This window comes from Manis javanica, chromosome 11, assembly GCF_040802235.1.
Source record: "Manis javanica isolate MJ-LG chromosome 11, MJ_LKY, whole genome shotgun sequence".
NCBI classification, from domain to species: domain Eukaryota; kingdom Metazoa; phylum Chordata; class Mammalia; order Pholidota; family Manidae; genus Manis; species Manis javanica.
The window spans coordinates 55,825,160-55,842,076 of record NC_133166.1 but is presented as its reverse complement, the minus strand read 5'-3'; the positions used below and the strand labels follow the sequence as shown (position 1 = coordinate 55,842,076).

The following is a 16,917-nucleotide window of genomic DNA, read 5'->3' as shown; positions in this document are numbered from 1 at the left end:
ACAAGGCACTTGCTGGAGTCCAGGGGATACCCTCATAACATACCTGCCCCCCAGGGCAAGGAGAGCTGGGTACCCGCCCACTAGGGCAGCGCCCAGCATTCACCTGTGCTCTTTGAAGAAGGTAGGATCAACGTCATTTTACACATGTGGAAACTGAGGCTCAGTGTTCAAGAATTTGTTCAAATTACAGTTAGTAAAATGCAGAGTTGGGATTCAAATTTAGATCGTTTTCTAAAACCCCTATGCTTTATCGACTCCATGTATTAGTAATTACTGCCGTGTAATAAATTACCTAAAACCTTGGTAGTTTAAAAAAATATTTATAATCATACAGCTTTTGAAGGCAGAAATCCAGGAGTGGCTCGGCTGGGTGTTCCAGCTCAGAATCTCTCACGAGGTTGTAGTTAAGATGTTGGCCAAAGCTACTGTTATCTTAAGGCTCTACATTTTAATTCCAAGCCACAAGGTACGCTAATTACTCCTGAACAGATGTTTCCAAGGCGCTTGTCAGACCTGCAGGGGCCTTCTCCAAATTGGCCAGCCAATCCATACCGTTAGGGAAAAACAGCCGGTTCCCCCAACCCTGTAGGTAAACAAGCCAAACTCCTCCCTTGAAAACCATCCCGCGCTCGCGTCCGCTAAACCCTGCTGTCCTAGCTTCCCCGGGCTGCGCCACACTAGGGCCGCGGCCTACGCGGCAGCGGCCCATTCCACAGCACCAGAACCCTGGCAGCTGCAGCCACCCTGAAGGACCACAGCCCCCGGCACGCCCCACAGCGCCGGCCGAGCCACATGACCCAGCATCTCCGGGTCCTGCGGTCACGTGACTCGGGGAAGATGGCCGCGGTGACTGCCGAGAGCTTCGCTGCGCTCCAGAGCCTGCTGAAGGTAAATTAGAGGGTTGGGGGCAGCGTCAGGTGGGCCTGTGTCCCAGGACTTTGCGTGGAGCAGGAATTGGGAATAAATGGACCCTGATTTAGAATGACGACTATGCCACTACCTCTCTGTATGATCCCGGGCAAGTCGTTTTGCCTTTCCTAGCTTTTTGAAAGCAGGAACAAAATGAAGTTCGCCCTAACAGAATAGTGAGGAAACACAGATAATGGACGTGAAGGCGTACAAATGTACCCTACCAATGGTCTCTGGGGCTGTCTTTTGGGATCGGTGTATTGGGGTGATAATTGCTAGATCCTCATTGCCAGCACCCCCGTTTCATCCCGGCCCCTCTGGCTCCATGGTTGGTACATTCTTTCCCCTGCGAGCGCCCAGACCTCTGCTGATAAATATGCGTTCTGTGTTCTGAGCCCCGGGTTTAATGTACTTGCTTTGACATGTGTCAGAGCCAAAACACTCGACAATCATTTGAAAGAGTATGAGGTTGAAAGGGGTGTACTTCATAGGTTTTATAAGGACCAAATAAAATGATGGAGTTTAACTAAGGACTTCCCCTGTAGGAGATGGGACCGCCTTATCTTCCTTCCTAGAACTTGTCACAAGCTGACATTGTGAGCTATTTGTCTGTTGTTTTTCTAACAAGAATGAAAGATCCACGAGGGACCGCTTTTTAAAACTCAAGGTGGAGAGGGTTGAGTTAATTCCACTCAGCAGTTCGTAATACATCATCATCATTGGTCCTTGCAAGTGTCCCTCATTTGGATCAACAATCTCCCCAGTGTTCACATGTATCATTTGTCCCTAAAATATCTACTTCATGTTATTTACAGATGTATCCCCAACAAGTGTATACTCAACGCCTAGCGTACACTATGTGCTCAGTAAATAGTTGTTACATGATTTAATGAAGTAACCAAGCCAGGATAGGAAAACCAGAGTTCTCAGTTCCCAGTTCAGCCCCCGTTCACCCTCATTTTGGCTGCTCTGCCCCCCTACCTCACCCCATACTCTGTTCGTACTATAGATTTCTGCAAGAAATTTTTTAAAAATGTGTAACAGAAAAGTGCACATTATAAGTGTACAGCTCAGTGATTTATTGCATACCCATTAATCACCACAATCAAAAAATGAAACATTACCAGTATGCTGAAGTCTATTATTCCTTCATTACCACCCTCACTGTCCTTCCCTATAGTCACTACTATCCTTATTTCTGATCCCCTCAATATTGCCCATGTTTGAACTTACCATAAATGAAATCATACAGGATATACTTTTTTGTGTCTGACTTCTTTTGCTTGCCATTATGTAGCAATACATAATTAGTTAATTGATTTTCATTTCTATGTCCTGTATACTTTCTTCTTTAAAAAATTACTTAAACTTTTAATTTTGAGATAGAGATTTACATGCAGTTGTAAAAAGTACAGAGAGACCCCATTTGCCCTTTACCCAGTTTCCCCCAGTGGTAACATCTTGCAAAACTATAGTACGATTTCACAGCCAGTACACAGATATTGATACAGTCAAGATACAGAACACTTCCATCACCACAGGATCCTTCATGTTGCCCTTCTGTAGTCATGCCCATTTCCCCTGTGCCCTTATCCCTCTTTAAGCTGAACTATAGTTCTAGTCTGTGGACTACAAAGGCTCCTACCACTGATAGCTGCCAGGCATTCACAACTTTGTGCTTCATTTCTGTAATTTTTGTCATTTCAGGAATGTTACATAAGTGGAATCATACAGTATGTAACATTTGGGGATTAGCTTTTTTCACTTAGCCTAGTTCTCTGGAGATTCATCCACATTGTGTGCATAAATAGTTCCTTCCTTTTTTATTGCCGAGCCATATTCCATGGTATGACAGATTTCTTCTGGTGCTTTGCTATTATAAGCTGCTATAAACATTTGTGTACAGGTTTTTGTGTGAACACACTCTTTATTTCTCTGAAATAATTGCCCAGAAGTGCAATTGGTGGATTAATTAGTAGTTTCATGTTTCATGTTTTTTTTAAAAAAGAAACTACCAGACTGTTTTTGAGTGGCTGTACCACTCTATATTCCCACCAGCTATGTATGGGTGATCCAGTTCCTTCCCATCCTTGCCAGCATTTGTTGTCATCACTATATTTTACTTGAGCCCTTCTGATAGGTGTGTATTTATATCTCATTGTGGTTAAAATTTGAATTTCCCTAATGGTTAATAATGTTGGACATATTTTCACATACTCATTTACCATCTATATATCTTCTTCAGTGAAATATCTTAGTTTCTGCCCATATTCTAATCTCATTGTTTGCTTTTTTAGTTTTGAGTTTTGAGATTATTTGTATATCCTAGATACTAGTCCTTTGTCAGATATGTGGTTTGAAGATATTTTCTCCTAGTCTGTACTTTTCATTCTCTTCATAGAGTGTATTAATTTGCTAGGTCTTTCATAACAAAGTACCACAAACATGGTGGCTTAAACAACAGAAATTTATCGTCTGTCAGTTCTGGAGGCCAGAAGTCTGAGATCAAGGCATCTTCCTTGATTCTGAAGGAAGACAAAAGCTGTCCCATCTTCTACAGGGAAAGTCAGAAGTTAATTCCAATCCATAATTTTGTTTAGTTCTTAACAAAACCCTATGAAGTGCCTCCCTTTCAGTCTTACACTCTTCCAAATATTTGTTAAGAGATTGTTTTGGCCCTTACACATGTCAAAACAAATCAGCTCAATTCCTTCTGAGGGCTGTGAGGACAACTTGTTCCATGTCTCTCTCCTGGCTTCTGTTGGGTTTTGACAATATTTAGTGTACCTTGGCTTGTTGCTCTCTACATTCACCTGCATGTGCCATTCTCCCTGTTTGCATCTCTGTGTCTAAATTTCCTCTTTTAATAAGGACACCAGTCACATTGGAATAGGGTCCACTCTATGACCTCATCTTAATTACATCTGCAACCATCTTATTTCTATATGAGGTCACATTTTGAGGTACTGGGGCTTAGGACTTCAATATATGAGTTTTAGTAGGACACAGTTCAGCCCATAACAGGAGCTTTTGCAGAGCAAATTTTTTATTTTTCTGAGGTACAGTTTATAAAAAATTATGTCCTTTGTGAATTGTTTTTGGTCTTAAGTCTAAGAACTCTTTGCTAAATAGATCTACAAATTTTCAGGTTTTTTCTGTTAGTTATAGTTTTACATTTACTTATATTTTGTGTTTAAGTCCATCATTGATTTTGAGTTAATTTTGTATAAGGTGTGTGAGAGACAGTTTGAGATTTTTTTCTTCTTGCCTATGAATGTCCAATTGTTCAGAAAGCTGTCTTTCCTCCATTGAATTGCTTCTGCAACTTTGTGAAGAATCAGTGGGTCGTGTTTGTGTGAGTCGTATTTCATGGTTCTCTATTTTGTTCTAATGATCTATTTGTTTATCCTTCTGATAATACAGTTTTGATTGCCATAGCTATATACTCTTGAAATAAGATAGACTGATTCCCTCCTTCTTCATTCCTTATCAAAATTGTTTTAGCTAGTTTAGTTCCTTTGCTTTCCTATATAAATTTTAGAATGATCTTGGCTATATGTAAAAAAAAGCTTGCTAAGATTTTGATAGGAATTGCATTAAATTTGTATCTCCATTAGGGAATAATTGACATCTTTAGTGAATCTTCCAATCATGATCATGATATGTCTGCCTATTTATTCTTTGATTTCCTTCTTGTGTGTTGTGTGTAATTTTCAGCATACAAGTCCTGTACATGTTTTGTTAGATTTATATCTAAGTATTTCTCTTTTTGAACAATTGCAAATGATACTGTATTTTCAATTCCAGTGTCCACTTGTTCATTGCTAGTATATAGAAATACAACTGATTTTTTTGTATGTGTATTTTGTTTCTGCAAACTTACTGAAGTCACTTTTCTGTAGTTTTTCTGTACATTCTTTGAGACTTTCTGTGTACAGGATCATGTTACGTGCAAATAGGGACACTTTTATTTCTTCCTTCCTGATTGGCATACCCCTTTCTTCTTCCTTCCCTCCCTATCTCCTTCCTTCCTTCCTTTTTTGGAGGGGTGTTTGGGGGACAGGGAGGCCTTACTTTAGTGGCTAGAATTTTCAGCACTGTGTTGGATGGGAGTGGTAAGAGCAGAAGTCCTTGCCTTGTTCCCAACTTCAGTCTTTTTGTTTTTGTATATGTTGTATGTCAGGTTATGGAAAGTCCCGGCTATTCCTAATTTTATGAAAAGTTCATTGAGAATTGGATGTTGAATTTGTGAACTGCTTTTTCTGCATTGACTGATACATGTGATTTTTTCTTTAGCCTGTTAATATGGTGGATTACATAGGTTTTCAAATACTGAACCAGCCTTGCATCGCTGGAATAAATAAACAACTGGTTATAGTAATAATTCTTTTATATATTGCTGGATTCTATTTACTAATAATTTGTTAAGAACTTTTACATCTATTTTTGTGAGGATTATTTGTACTTGGTTTTTTTTTTATATAGTCTTTGTCTCATTTTGGTATCATATCTGTATAATACTAGCTTTATGAAGTAGTAAATACTACCTTTATGAATTGGGAAGTGTTCCTTCCTTTACTGTTTTCTAGAAAAGATTGTGTAGAATTACTTAATTCTTTCTTTAAATGTTAGAATTCTCTAGTGAAACCATCTGGGCCTGGAGATTACCTTTTGGAGAGTCTAAAAATTACAGTTCCATTTTCTTAATAGTTAAATAATTATAGAGCTATTTAAATTGTGCATTTCATATTGGGAGAGTTGTGGTAGTTTGTGTTTTTTTTTGAGGAATTGATCCATTTTGTTTAGGCTGTCAAATTTATATCGAGAGTTGTTTGTAGTTATTCCCTTATTTTCCTTTTGAAATCTGCAGGGTCTGTAGTGATTATGCCGTTTCGTTCCTATATTGGTAATCTGTGTTAACTCTCTTTTTAACTTTGCCAGTCTTGCTAAAGGATGGTCAGTTTTCTTGATAGTTTTGAAGAAGCAGTTCTTTGTGCCAGTGATTTCCCTTTTTTCTGTTTTCAGTTTCATTGGTTTGCTCCTAGGTTCTTGAGGTGGGGGCTTAGATTATTGATTTGAGACTTTTCCTCTTTTCTAATGGATGTATTTAATGCTTTACATTTTTCTCTCAACACTCTTGGCTGTGTGTCAGAAATTTTAGTATGTTGTTTTTTTTGTTTTCATTCACTCATTGTAATTTTTTTAATTTCCCTTGAGACTTCCTCTTTAATCTGTAGATTTATTTGGAAGTGTGTTCAGTTTCCAAGGGGATGGACATTTTCTTGTCATCTTTCTGTTACTGATTTCTAGTTTGATTCCATTGTCACTAAGAACACCTTCTGTATGATTTCAGTTCTTTTAAATCTGTTGAAGTTTGTTTTGTGGCTCATAATATGATCTATCTTAGTGTATGCTCATTGGGCACTTGGAAAGAATGTGTATTCTGTTGCTGCTGGGTAGTATTCCATAAATGTCAATGAGATTGACTGATGGTGGTGTCGAGTGTCTTGTCCTACTGAATATCTAGTTGATTCATCAATTGTTGAAAGAAGGGTGTTGAAGTCTCCAACAATGCTTGTTGATTTGTCAATTTCTCCCTTCAGTTTTGTGTGATTTTGCTTCATATACTGTCTTGCAGGTTATATACACATTTATGATGTCTTCTTGGTAGATGGAAACTTTTATATTTACACAGTGTCCATCTCTGTAATTTTCTTTGCTGTGAAATCTGTTTTATCTGATGTTACTGTAGCCACTCTTCCTTTCCTTTGATTAATGAAAACATGCTTTTACTTTTAACCTGTCTCTATCATTGTATTTGAATGGAGTGTCTTATAGACAGCATTTAATTGAGTCATATTTTTAATACACTCTGACAATTTCCATCTTTTAATTGACATATTTAGACCTTTTACAGTTATTATAGTTATATGTTAGAGATTAAGTGTTCTCTTTAATTTCGGTTATTTTATTTTTCTATCCTCTTTATTTTGTTGTTGGTTTTTTTTTTTCTGCCTTCCTGTGGGCTATATGAACATTTTTGCTACTCTGTTTTGATTGATCTGCATTTTTAAAGTACATTTCCATAAGCCAAGTGGAAAAAGACAAATACTGTAATTTCATTTCTTTGTGGAGTATAAAAACAAAAACAAAGTGAACAAAAGAGCAGTACTCAGAGACACTGAAAAGTGACTGGTGGTTACCATGGGGAGGGGTTGGGCTGGGTGGGGGAGGGGTGTCCAGGGGTTAATAGGGCACAAAAATTTTCCATTATAATATAAGTAGGTCACAGGATGGTAGTATAGCATGGAGAATATAGCCAATAATTCTCTAACATCTTCCTATGTTGATAAACAGCAACCGCACTAGTGGGGGGTGAGGATTTAATAATATGGGTAACTGTTGAACCACTGTGCTGTATACTTGAAATCATTGTAAGATTGTATATCAGTGATACTTCAACAAACATAAAATAAATGCATTTCTTTTTATAACCTTTGTAGTGATTGTTCTAGTTATTAAATTTACATACACATGACATCACAATCTATCACTGGCATTATTTTACTAAAGTGAAGTGCAGTAATCTCAGCTCCCTTTATATCCCTTCCCTAATCGATAATTGTCTTAAGTATTTCCTTTACATTTAGAGCTGTAATGGACTAGGGTTTAATTTTCGCTTCAACTTTGAAACAGAATTTAAAAACTCAAGAGGAGAAGGAAAGCATGTTGTATTTACCCATGTGTGTGTTTGTCATGTTCTGTCCTTCTTTCTCAGGTTCCAAAGTTCCTTTTTTATTCCTTTCTGTTAATCAAACTTTTAACCACTCTTTTAAGGTAGGTCTTCTGCCATTTTTTTCTCATTTTTCCTTCATCTGAGAAGGTCTTGATTTCCTCTTTATTCCTGAAGAATATTTTTGCTGGGTGTAGAATTACAGGTTGACAGTTCTTTCCTTTCAGCATCGGAAAAATATTGTGCTACTTCTTTCTTGAGTTCATGGCTTCTGATGTTAAATCTGCTATCATTCTAGTTGTTTTTCCCTCATATAAGGTATTGTTTCTCTCTCACTGCTTTCATGATTTTTTTTCTTTGTCTTTAGAGAAGCTTAATTATAATGTGTCTTGGCATGAATTTCTTTAGATTTATCCTGTTTGAGATTTCCTTAAGGTCTTGAGCATATACAGTTATGTGTCCAGATAAACTTGGAAAGGGTTTAGCCATTATTTCTTTGAGTGCTTTTTCAGTTATGTCCTCTTCTAACCTCTCCTTCTAGGGCTTTAAAGCCATGAATTAGATTTTTAGATTTGACTTTTTTGTTACATTTCTATAGATCCCTGAGGCTCTGTGTTATTTTTAGTCTGTTTTCTTTGTTGTTCATATTGGGTAATTTCTAATGTCTTCTAGTTCACTGATCCTTTCCTCTCCCCTTCCCATTGTGATCCTGAGCCCATCTACCAAGTTTTTATTTTGGTTACTCTATTTTTCAGTGCTAAAGTTTCCATTTCATTCTTCTTTGTGTCTTCTATTTCTTTGCTGAGACCTTTGATTTTGTTGTTGTTGTTGTTTCAAGCATGTTTGTAATTACTTGTTGAGGCATTTTTGTCATTGCTTTAAAATCTTAGATGATTTTAATATCTATCATCTTGATGTTGGCATCTAAAGATTGTATTTTTTAATTCTGTTTGAGATCTTACTGGTTCTTGGTATGAGTGAATATTGGACACTTGAAACCTGGACACTTTCATACTATATTTTGAGACTGGATCTTATTTAAATCCTATGTTTTAAGTCCAGGTTCTGCACTTGCTCCTGTTGACACCCAAAAGTGGGAGTTCCTTGTTACTACTGGGCAGGAGTGGAAGTTCTAGCTCCATGTAGTTTCTACTAATACCACAGGGTGGTGGGATTTGTTACCAGCTGGTAGAGAAGGAGATCCCTTCTCTGATACCACCTTGGTGGGGATGTTGGGATGCATTATTACAGCCTCACAAGGGTGGAACCCTGTGCTCCCCACTCAGCTTTTGCTGATACAGGTGGGAGTGGAGCCACAGTTTTTTTCTGTAGTGTTTGACTGGAGTAAGTAGTGATGGTCTGGAGGTTTTTGGTCCTGCTAAGCTGCGCCTTCCTCGTTCCATTGGCTAGAGAGAGCCCATATTTGTCAGAGGGTTTTGTCTTGAGTTTCATTGGCAGGAATTGGCACTCTGGGTTGTCTTTTCATCAGCTCAGAGTCTGGGATAAACGAACAAGGAGACCAGTGAGCTTACCGCTGTACCCTTCCTTGATCACGAGGTCCACACAGATCCCTCTTCTCTCCCCATTGCAGAGTTGTCTCACATTTGTTTTCTATTTAGTGCCCAGGAGCTTTAATTGTGTTTAGTGAAAAGTTTTATCTACTCCATCTTCCCAGAAATGGAAGTGTCCAACGTACCTTAAAATTACGAGTTTCAAAGTTGTCGCACCATGACCAAGACAATATTAGGTTCTAAAACATGTATTTTCAGAGTCTTCCATCTGTGAATTCATAGGCCTCCTCGAAAGATGTTGTCAGACAGCTGTGCCAGGAAAGCTTTTCCAGCTCAGCGCTTGGCTCAAAAAAACTCTTGGATATGACGTGCTCCAGCTTGTCTGTGACCCAGGAGGAGGCAGAGCAAGTAAGTGTGGGCAGCAGTGACTTGGCCACTGGCTTCTCAACTCATTAGTCTCTTTCTTGACTTCCCTAGTCATTACCACGTCCAAAGAAAATTTTCCCCCATTCGCCTGCTGACATTATAGGAAACTTAAAAATAGATTTTTTTTTAATGTTAGCGAACTTCAAAGCTATTGTCTGTGAACCATCACTTCCTTATGACAAATGAAGCATGGTTTGGAGAACTATACCCAGATTCAGAGCTCCTGACCATTTCCATTTTACACTTGGTCCCTGGAAAGTGTGGATAAAGTCCAACCTTTTTATGATTTTTCTTTCCCAACCTATGAATTTGCATTGCTGTTAAATTGTCAGCTGGATAGCTTAGGTGGGCATTTCAGGGGTCACTGGGCAGAAGCTCTGAGGCCTGAGTATGATTAGGGAGGACGTGCTGCTGGGCTCTGACCTGTTCTCAGCTGTGGCCAGGAGGAAGCATGTCTCAGCATATACAGCACTCACAGCCTTTTCTTTTCAGGGCAAATATGTGTCTAAAACAGGAGCTCATCCAAACAGGCTTATGTTACTATTATTTTAATTGGGAGCTTTGTTCACTAAAGTCAGCAGTAGAACAGTAAAAGGCAGAAGCAAGCTTATGGAATTGAGTTGGAAACTTAGTTTGGGTTCCCCAAAAGTAGACCCTGAGGCAGAGACTTGGCTGCAAGTAGTTATTTGGGAGGTGTTCCTAGCAAGCACAAAGTGGGGAAAAGTCAAACGGAGAAGAGAGAGAAGCCAGTGAGAAGATATGTTAATGAGCAGTTACTGCTGTAGGCAACTGGAGGATCCCATAAACCACATGGAGCACATTCCACAGCTGTCACCCAGGAGGGCAGGGAGGTTGGGGCATTTATCCACCAACTCCCGCCCCTTATTGGTGGAGGATTAATGTCCATCAGCTCTGGGTTGTGCCTCTCTGCAGCTGAGCAATCTCCCATGGCCATACAAAAAGCCCTAAAGCAAACAAAGTCACCTCTGGAGAGTCTTCTTAGAATCACCTAAACACTTTTATATTCTCAAGACAACAATAGGCCACACTGGGCTACAAATTCACTTGGAAGGACATAGGGTAGAACACAGCATCCTGGTAGGGCAGCGTCAGCCCTCCTCTTCCCTGGGGTGAATCCCGACACTGGGCCTGGACCTGTTCTCTGTCTTCCCAGGTAACAGCCTACGGGCAAGGACATGAAACTCTTACCACCTTGGATTAAAAGCCTAAACCCCACAGAAGCCACCTCTGGTAGCCATTCAGTAAGCACAGCTTCAGGTTCTGGCAAGAGGTGTGCAGCCACACTCAGGGAAGCCCAAAGCATGGGCCCTGGTGTTTACGCAGCCCTCCCAGGCCAGAGGCATCAGACCAATGCCCTGTTGCCTAGTAACAGCTGACTTGCCACTTCTCTCACATTACCTGGGGAACAGGCTAGAATGTTAGCTGAAGGTCAGATTCTGTGCAGGAGGAAAAGAGACTTAATAACCCTTTGTCCATGAACAGAGAATTTCTGGCAGGTTGACAGCTTCCTGTGAAAGGCAGCTACATCTGTGTTCTGAAACAGCAGGTGAACCATGAGGTGGGCTGAGGCATGTGGGCATCAGCATCTGCAGCAAAGGCCTCAGGATGCACGGGACTCAGTTTGAGTGACTGGCAGAGTTTGTCAGGCCCTCTTCCTAACAGTAGGGGTTTAGAGCCCTGTCCCCATCCCCGGCCCCACTTCTCACTGCCCAGGGCTCCCCATCTGTCCTGCAGCTGCTCCAGGCTCTGCACCGCCTCACCAGGCTGGTGGTGTTCCGGGACCTGTCCTCTGCTGAGGCGATTCTGGCTCTCTTTCCTGAAAATTTCCACCAGAACCTCAAAAACCTGCTGACAAAAATCATCCTAGAACATGTGTAAGTGTTCATTTCTTGAAACATCTTTGTAATCTTTATATTTTGCATTCTTGTTCTAGAAATAATATGTTCATTCTTGAAAAGCAAACACAGGTAAGTAAAAAGGAGAAAAACACTATTCTACCACCCAGAGGGTTAGCAGTATTAATTACTTAGTGGGAAGCCTTTTAACTTGTTTATATTTTCCACTGACACATATAGAGAAAGGTTGTTGTTTTGTTGTTTTTAACACAATGGGTTAAGGCTTTTTTATAACTTGTTTATTTTAATTGACAGTATTTACATTAATATTTCAAGTAATATTTACCTTCAATATTTTTAATGTCTAAATATATTCCATTATATGAAGAAATTATGCATAATTTAATTAAATTCCTTAGTGTTGGATATTCAGGTTATTTGCAGTTTCTGCTTCAGTGAACAGTTTATCATGGAAACTGTTCACTTGCTTAATTACTTCCTTACTTGGTTAAAGGTGATATTGACGTTTTGTTTTTATATTGTCAAGTTGACCATCAGAAAGATTACACCACCTATTTTTCCACCAGTAGGAAAGGAGTATGCTGCTCTCTCCACACCTTCATCAATACTGAGCTGATTTTTTTTCCCCATGTTTTTCCAGTTTCACAAAGGGCAAATAGTACTTCATTTCAATTTATTTATCTTTGATAGTAGTGATGTTAAATATCATTTTCAACATCAACATATTTATTGATCATTTTTATTTCTTTTGTGGGTTTTCAGGCTGGCAAATCCTTTTAGATACTTAAAACTTAAGCAGAACTGATTAATTCCTGGTTAGCAACAAGCTGGAACAGACCTCTCTGGTAGTATTAACAGATCATGCCTACCTACCAGTGGTTGTTAGTTATTTAGAAACTTTCATGTGAGCACATTTTCTTCTGACTCTTTTTGGCATCTCATTATGATGCTATTTGTCATAGCATTAGACAGCCTGTTTAGATGTGTTTTGCGTAAGATACAATACTTTTTGTAGTAGATGCTCAATAAAAAGAGAATCAGTTGACCTTTTCTCTGTTTTGTCTTTGAGAACAGTAGCACAATAAGATTACAATGCATTAAGCCTTCTCTTTTTTTTTCCTTTGATGGAACTACTAACAGCACTTACAACCTTAACATCACTGACCTTGGTAAACTAAAAACTGCTTTTTGGAGGGAGGTGTGTCTATGGTCCTCTCTTGTCAGGAAGTGATTACATTTGGAAGATCACAGAAGAGGCCCATGGGCCTCTCTCATTACCAGAAGACTCAATTCTCATCTTCTTTCCATTATTTTTCCTCATGTTTCACTCTTAAACAGATCCACTTGGAGAACTGAGGCCCAAGCAAATCAAAGTGAGTACCAGTAAGCCTGCCTCTTCCCCCTGCCTCCTCCTTCCAGCCTCAGCTCTCAATCTGCCAGGTGGCCAGAGTTTTCAACCAAAACTCAAAGTGAGTTAACCTAATCCCAAGCCAAACAGTATGTGTTGTGTCTTTCTTAATTGCATTTAAAAATATTTTTATCATAAACTTAATGTAATATAGTTGTTTAAAACAATCACACAGAAATATCCAAAGCAGAAAGTTAAGTACTTAAAACAATTATATTTCCATTAGAAAAAAAATTAACCATAAGTGAAATTATTTTGAAAAATTGAACAAAAGTGGGTGTTTAATAAATAGTCACTAAACTTACCCTGAACCAGTCACAGTGCCAAAGAGCTCTACCTGCATTAACTCATTTAGTCCTCCCAATAGTCCTGTGAGCTAGGCCAAGGTGATCTCCATTTTACAGACGAGGAAACAGGCTCAGTGGTCAGACAAGTGTAGAACCTGTATTCAAGCCAGCTCCGTCTCAAACTAACACTCCTTCCACTGTTGTTGAAGCTACACATTCCTCAGACTCAAGCCCCATCTTCTTAAGATGAGGCACCTCTACCTTGTATCATTTCTCATTCAGTCCTGCTGTCTGGAGGGTTGTGTGTTCAGGCAGACGCCTGGAGATGCTTCCCGCCATGAGTCAGTCCTAAGTACTGGTGGCCTGGAACAGTGGTAGGTAAGGCCCGTGACTTGCTGTGGGGTCATGGACCTTGTCTGTCTGTCTGCCTCCCTTAGAGACTTGCTGTGTGGATAAAATGTATTACACATGTACAGAACTTAGAGCGGCCTGCTTAGAGTAAAAGCTTGCTATGTGTGGCTGGAGGGAGCTGTAAGCTGAGCTTTTTCTTCCACAGTCTCTCTGCCGCGCCTGGTTGACCTGGACTGGAGAGTGGATATCAAAACCTCCTCAGACAGCATCAGCCGCATGGCCGTCCCCACCTGCCTGCTCCAGATGAAGGTACAGTCACTGTCGTGCTCATTAGAAGGAAAGAAGGGACAGCAGTAGCTTGTTACCTCTGTGGGCCATTGAAAATACCAGACTTCAAAGTTTGGGGATCTCTAACCCCATAAATTAAAAAAGTTTAGCATCCCCACAAATGTGTTGTTTATTTACAAAGTATATGTACATTATTGTATTAACCTATTATAAACATAATAAAACATCTACTAAAAGTAGAAATTTGAAATAAGACAAATACAAAACATCAATTTTAAAAATAGTTTTCTAGTCCCCACAGGTAACCTTATACACTCACAAGAAAGTTTAGCTTTAACAATAGGAGCGTGCATTTAGATTTCAAATTGCCATCTTGATAATTTTGGTATTTTTAGCAAACTACTTGTCCAATACGATCGGGCCATCACTATGTGTAATGTGGCCGATCAAGAGCTCTTGTTACCAGGCAGAGAAGTCCAGTTCTTCCTTGTTCCCACGCTTTTGCCTCACTGCTGTTGTCTTCACCTTAACAGTTCTTTTCTGGAATCCTTTTAAGCCGCATATCCATTTTAGGGTCCATTTAGTTAAAACTAGGTAACATAAGCTGTATTTACTTAACCAGACAACCCAGAAACTCAACACATCTAAGAAAATGAAAACAGTGCTTCTAACAACTAAGCTTTAAAACATTAATAAACCTTACTTTTTTTTTTTTGTAGATAATTATTTTTTATTGAAAGGTAGTTGACACACAGTATTACATTAGTTTCAGGTGTACAACACAGTGATTCAACATTTATATATATGATAATTCTAGGTACCAGCTATCACCATACCAAGTTGTTACAATATTTTTACTATATTCCTTATGCTATACATTACATCCCGGTTACTTATTTATTTTACAATTGGAATTGTGTACTTTTTTTTTTTTTGAGAGGGCATCTCTCATATTTATTGATCAAATGGTTGTTAACAACAATAAAATTCTGTATAGGGGGGTCAATGCTCAATGCACAATCATTAATCCACCCCAAGCCTAATTCTCGTCAGTCTCCAATCTTCTGAAGCATAACGAACAAGTTCTTACATGGTGAACAAGTTATTACATAGTGAATAAGTTACATGGTGACCAGTACAAGGGCAGTCATCACAGAAACTTTTGGTTTTGATCACGCATTATGAACTATAAACAATCAGTCCAAATATGAATATTCGTTTGATTTTTATACTTTATATGTGGATACCACATTTCTCTCTTTATTATTATTATTTTTAATAAAATGCTGAAGCGGTAGGTAGATGCAAGATAAAGGTAGAAAACATAGTTTAGTGTTGTAAGAGATAACCCTTACTTTTTTTAAAGATACAAATAGCTATAACTAGAAGTTGCTAGAAGTTGTAATATTTTTCTCACATCGGAGTGGATGCTTATGTACCCCTAGAGTCCACTGTGTAAAGCACCGGTGTGGACCATGTGGTGGTTTCTCACTTGAATGCCGAGAGTTAGGGGTTGGGGTGAGTGAGCCTCAGCTTCTCTGATACCTGCTCTGAACCATCGTGGCAAACAGCAACTGACCCAAGCCTCTGAGGCAGTCCTTGCCTCACCCCGTTTGCTAAATGGATCCAGGACTCAGACTTAGTAGCTCAGCAAAGGGCTTCTCAGAGGTGCAACAGAAGGGGGTAGGGCTCGTACGTCCAGGGCTCACCTACAGGCTGATAGGGAGAGAGGCAGCTATGACTTTTGGGCCATGTTCTTTTTTCAGATCCAGGAAGATCCCAGTCTGTGTGGAGACAAACCGTCCATCTCAGCCGTCACCATGGAGCTGAGTAAGGAAACCCTGGACACTATGTTAGATGGGCTGGGCCGCATCCGAGACCAGCTTTCTGCTGTGGCCAACAAATGACGCAGCCAGCTGCCTGCCCAGCAGCTCGGCATCCGTGGAGCCCCTGCCGACACGCAGACCGCCCTGGTGGCTGCAGCCGCCAGCAGGAGGGGCAGCGGGGATGGAGATGGGCTGCCATCCAGAAGGCATGGTTGGATTGAGAGGAGCAGCCATGGCCCATTGCTGTTCTCCCCATTCATTGTTTTTCTCTTTCTGAAGCTGCTGAGCAGAAGCTTCATCATTGTAGGGCTCTGTGTCTGACTCGGTTGTTGCTGTAGCAGTGTGGCATTTGCTGCATCAGCTGCCTCTTCGTGGCTGATTGGAAAAACTCAGCCCCACATTGTGGAGCTTGTCTAACAAGTTCCTTTGCAGCATTAGTTCCGATTAGTTCATTTCTACCCCTGGAACCCATAGAGGGAATTGGGTGGGTGCTGCCAGCTTGCCTCCCTCACTGTCAGGGAAGCAGGAAGATGCCACAGAGCAGGGCCACCACAGTGTCCTAAGTCCAGAGCCCTCCCGACTCCCTCAGGGAATCTGAAAGGGATGCTGGTTCCCTTTTACATGAAGTCAGAAGCCCCTTCCTTGATAAAATCCAGCCACTCCAAGGTGAAGAAGTAAGAATTACTGGAAATAAACAACAGTTCTAAAAACTTGATGATTCTGGTCATTCATCCTATAGCTTCTGTCCTTAGCCCACGTTGTCAGTGTTTTAGGCCAATGTTGCCTCTCATTTGTGAGAATGATCCCCACTTCCTACTGCCCAACTGTCTGTGAGCCAGGTGTGATCTGAAACCAGGCATATGACCCTTACCACCTTCCATGTGTTTGTGTGTCACGTAGAGCAAAATAGAGGAAGGTTGACAGTCAGTAGATGCCTGTTACAAGAGCTATGCTGGAAGCGCTCCTCAGCGCTTCCCCAAGTGAGATCATCGCTATCATGTGCCTGGCGTATCATAGGGACTCAGTGTGAAGGGCTCCCCCACCCCCCGCCATTATCCAGATGTCAGCCCAGTAGCGACAGCCTGCTGCCTGCTGTCTACATGCCTTGTTTTGGTTGCTTCTCGGGAGGTTTATGCAGATGGGGTGGGAGGGGGAATGGAAGATGTAGAAGCTTGGGTGAGGAGGGTGACAGCCAGGGGTTAGCGGCCCTGCTTCTCAGTGGTAAGGTGTTTGTTTGACTTCTAAGCCTCAATTCTTGCCAGCTCCCCCCTCTTTTTTTAATGAAACAGGGATAATAATAG

The 16,917-nt window shown here is 40.3% G+C and overlaps 1 protein-coding gene across 1 annotated transcript; it reads left to right on the top strand.

The window, feature by feature from the left end:
- Positions 1 to 730: 730 nt before the first annotated feature.
- On the top strand, positions 731 to 16,329 carry COMMD9 (COMM domain containing 9). The gene is made up of 6 exons (XM_073216411.1): positions 731 to 888; positions 9,436 to 9,561; positions 11,335 to 11,474; positions 12,795 to 12,829; positions 13,708 to 13,811; positions 15,557 to 16,329. The coding sequence occupies exons 1-6, from the start codon at positions 793 to 795 to the stop codon at positions 15,695 to 15,697; spliced, it is 642 nt and encodes a 213-aa protein (XP_073072512.1). The 5' UTR covers positions 731 to 792; the 3' UTR covers positions 15,698 to 16,329.
- Positions 16,330 to 16,917: the final 588 nt, after the last annotated feature.

Excerpts from the sequence above, each read along its gene's own strand:
- COMMD9 (XM_073216411.1), top strand. The coding sequence starts at position 793 with ATGACCCAGCATCTCCGGGTCCTGCGGTCACGTGACTCGGGGAAGATG. Across the intron at positions 11,475-12,794 it reads AAAATCATCCTAGAACATGT|ATCCACTTGGAGAACTGAGG; the intron begins GTAAGTGTTCAT and ends ACTCTTAAACAG. Across the intron at positions 12,830-13,707 it reads TGAGGCCCAAGCAAATCAAA|TCTCTCTGCCGCGCCTGGTT; the intron begins GTGAGTACCAGT and ends TTTCTTCCACAG.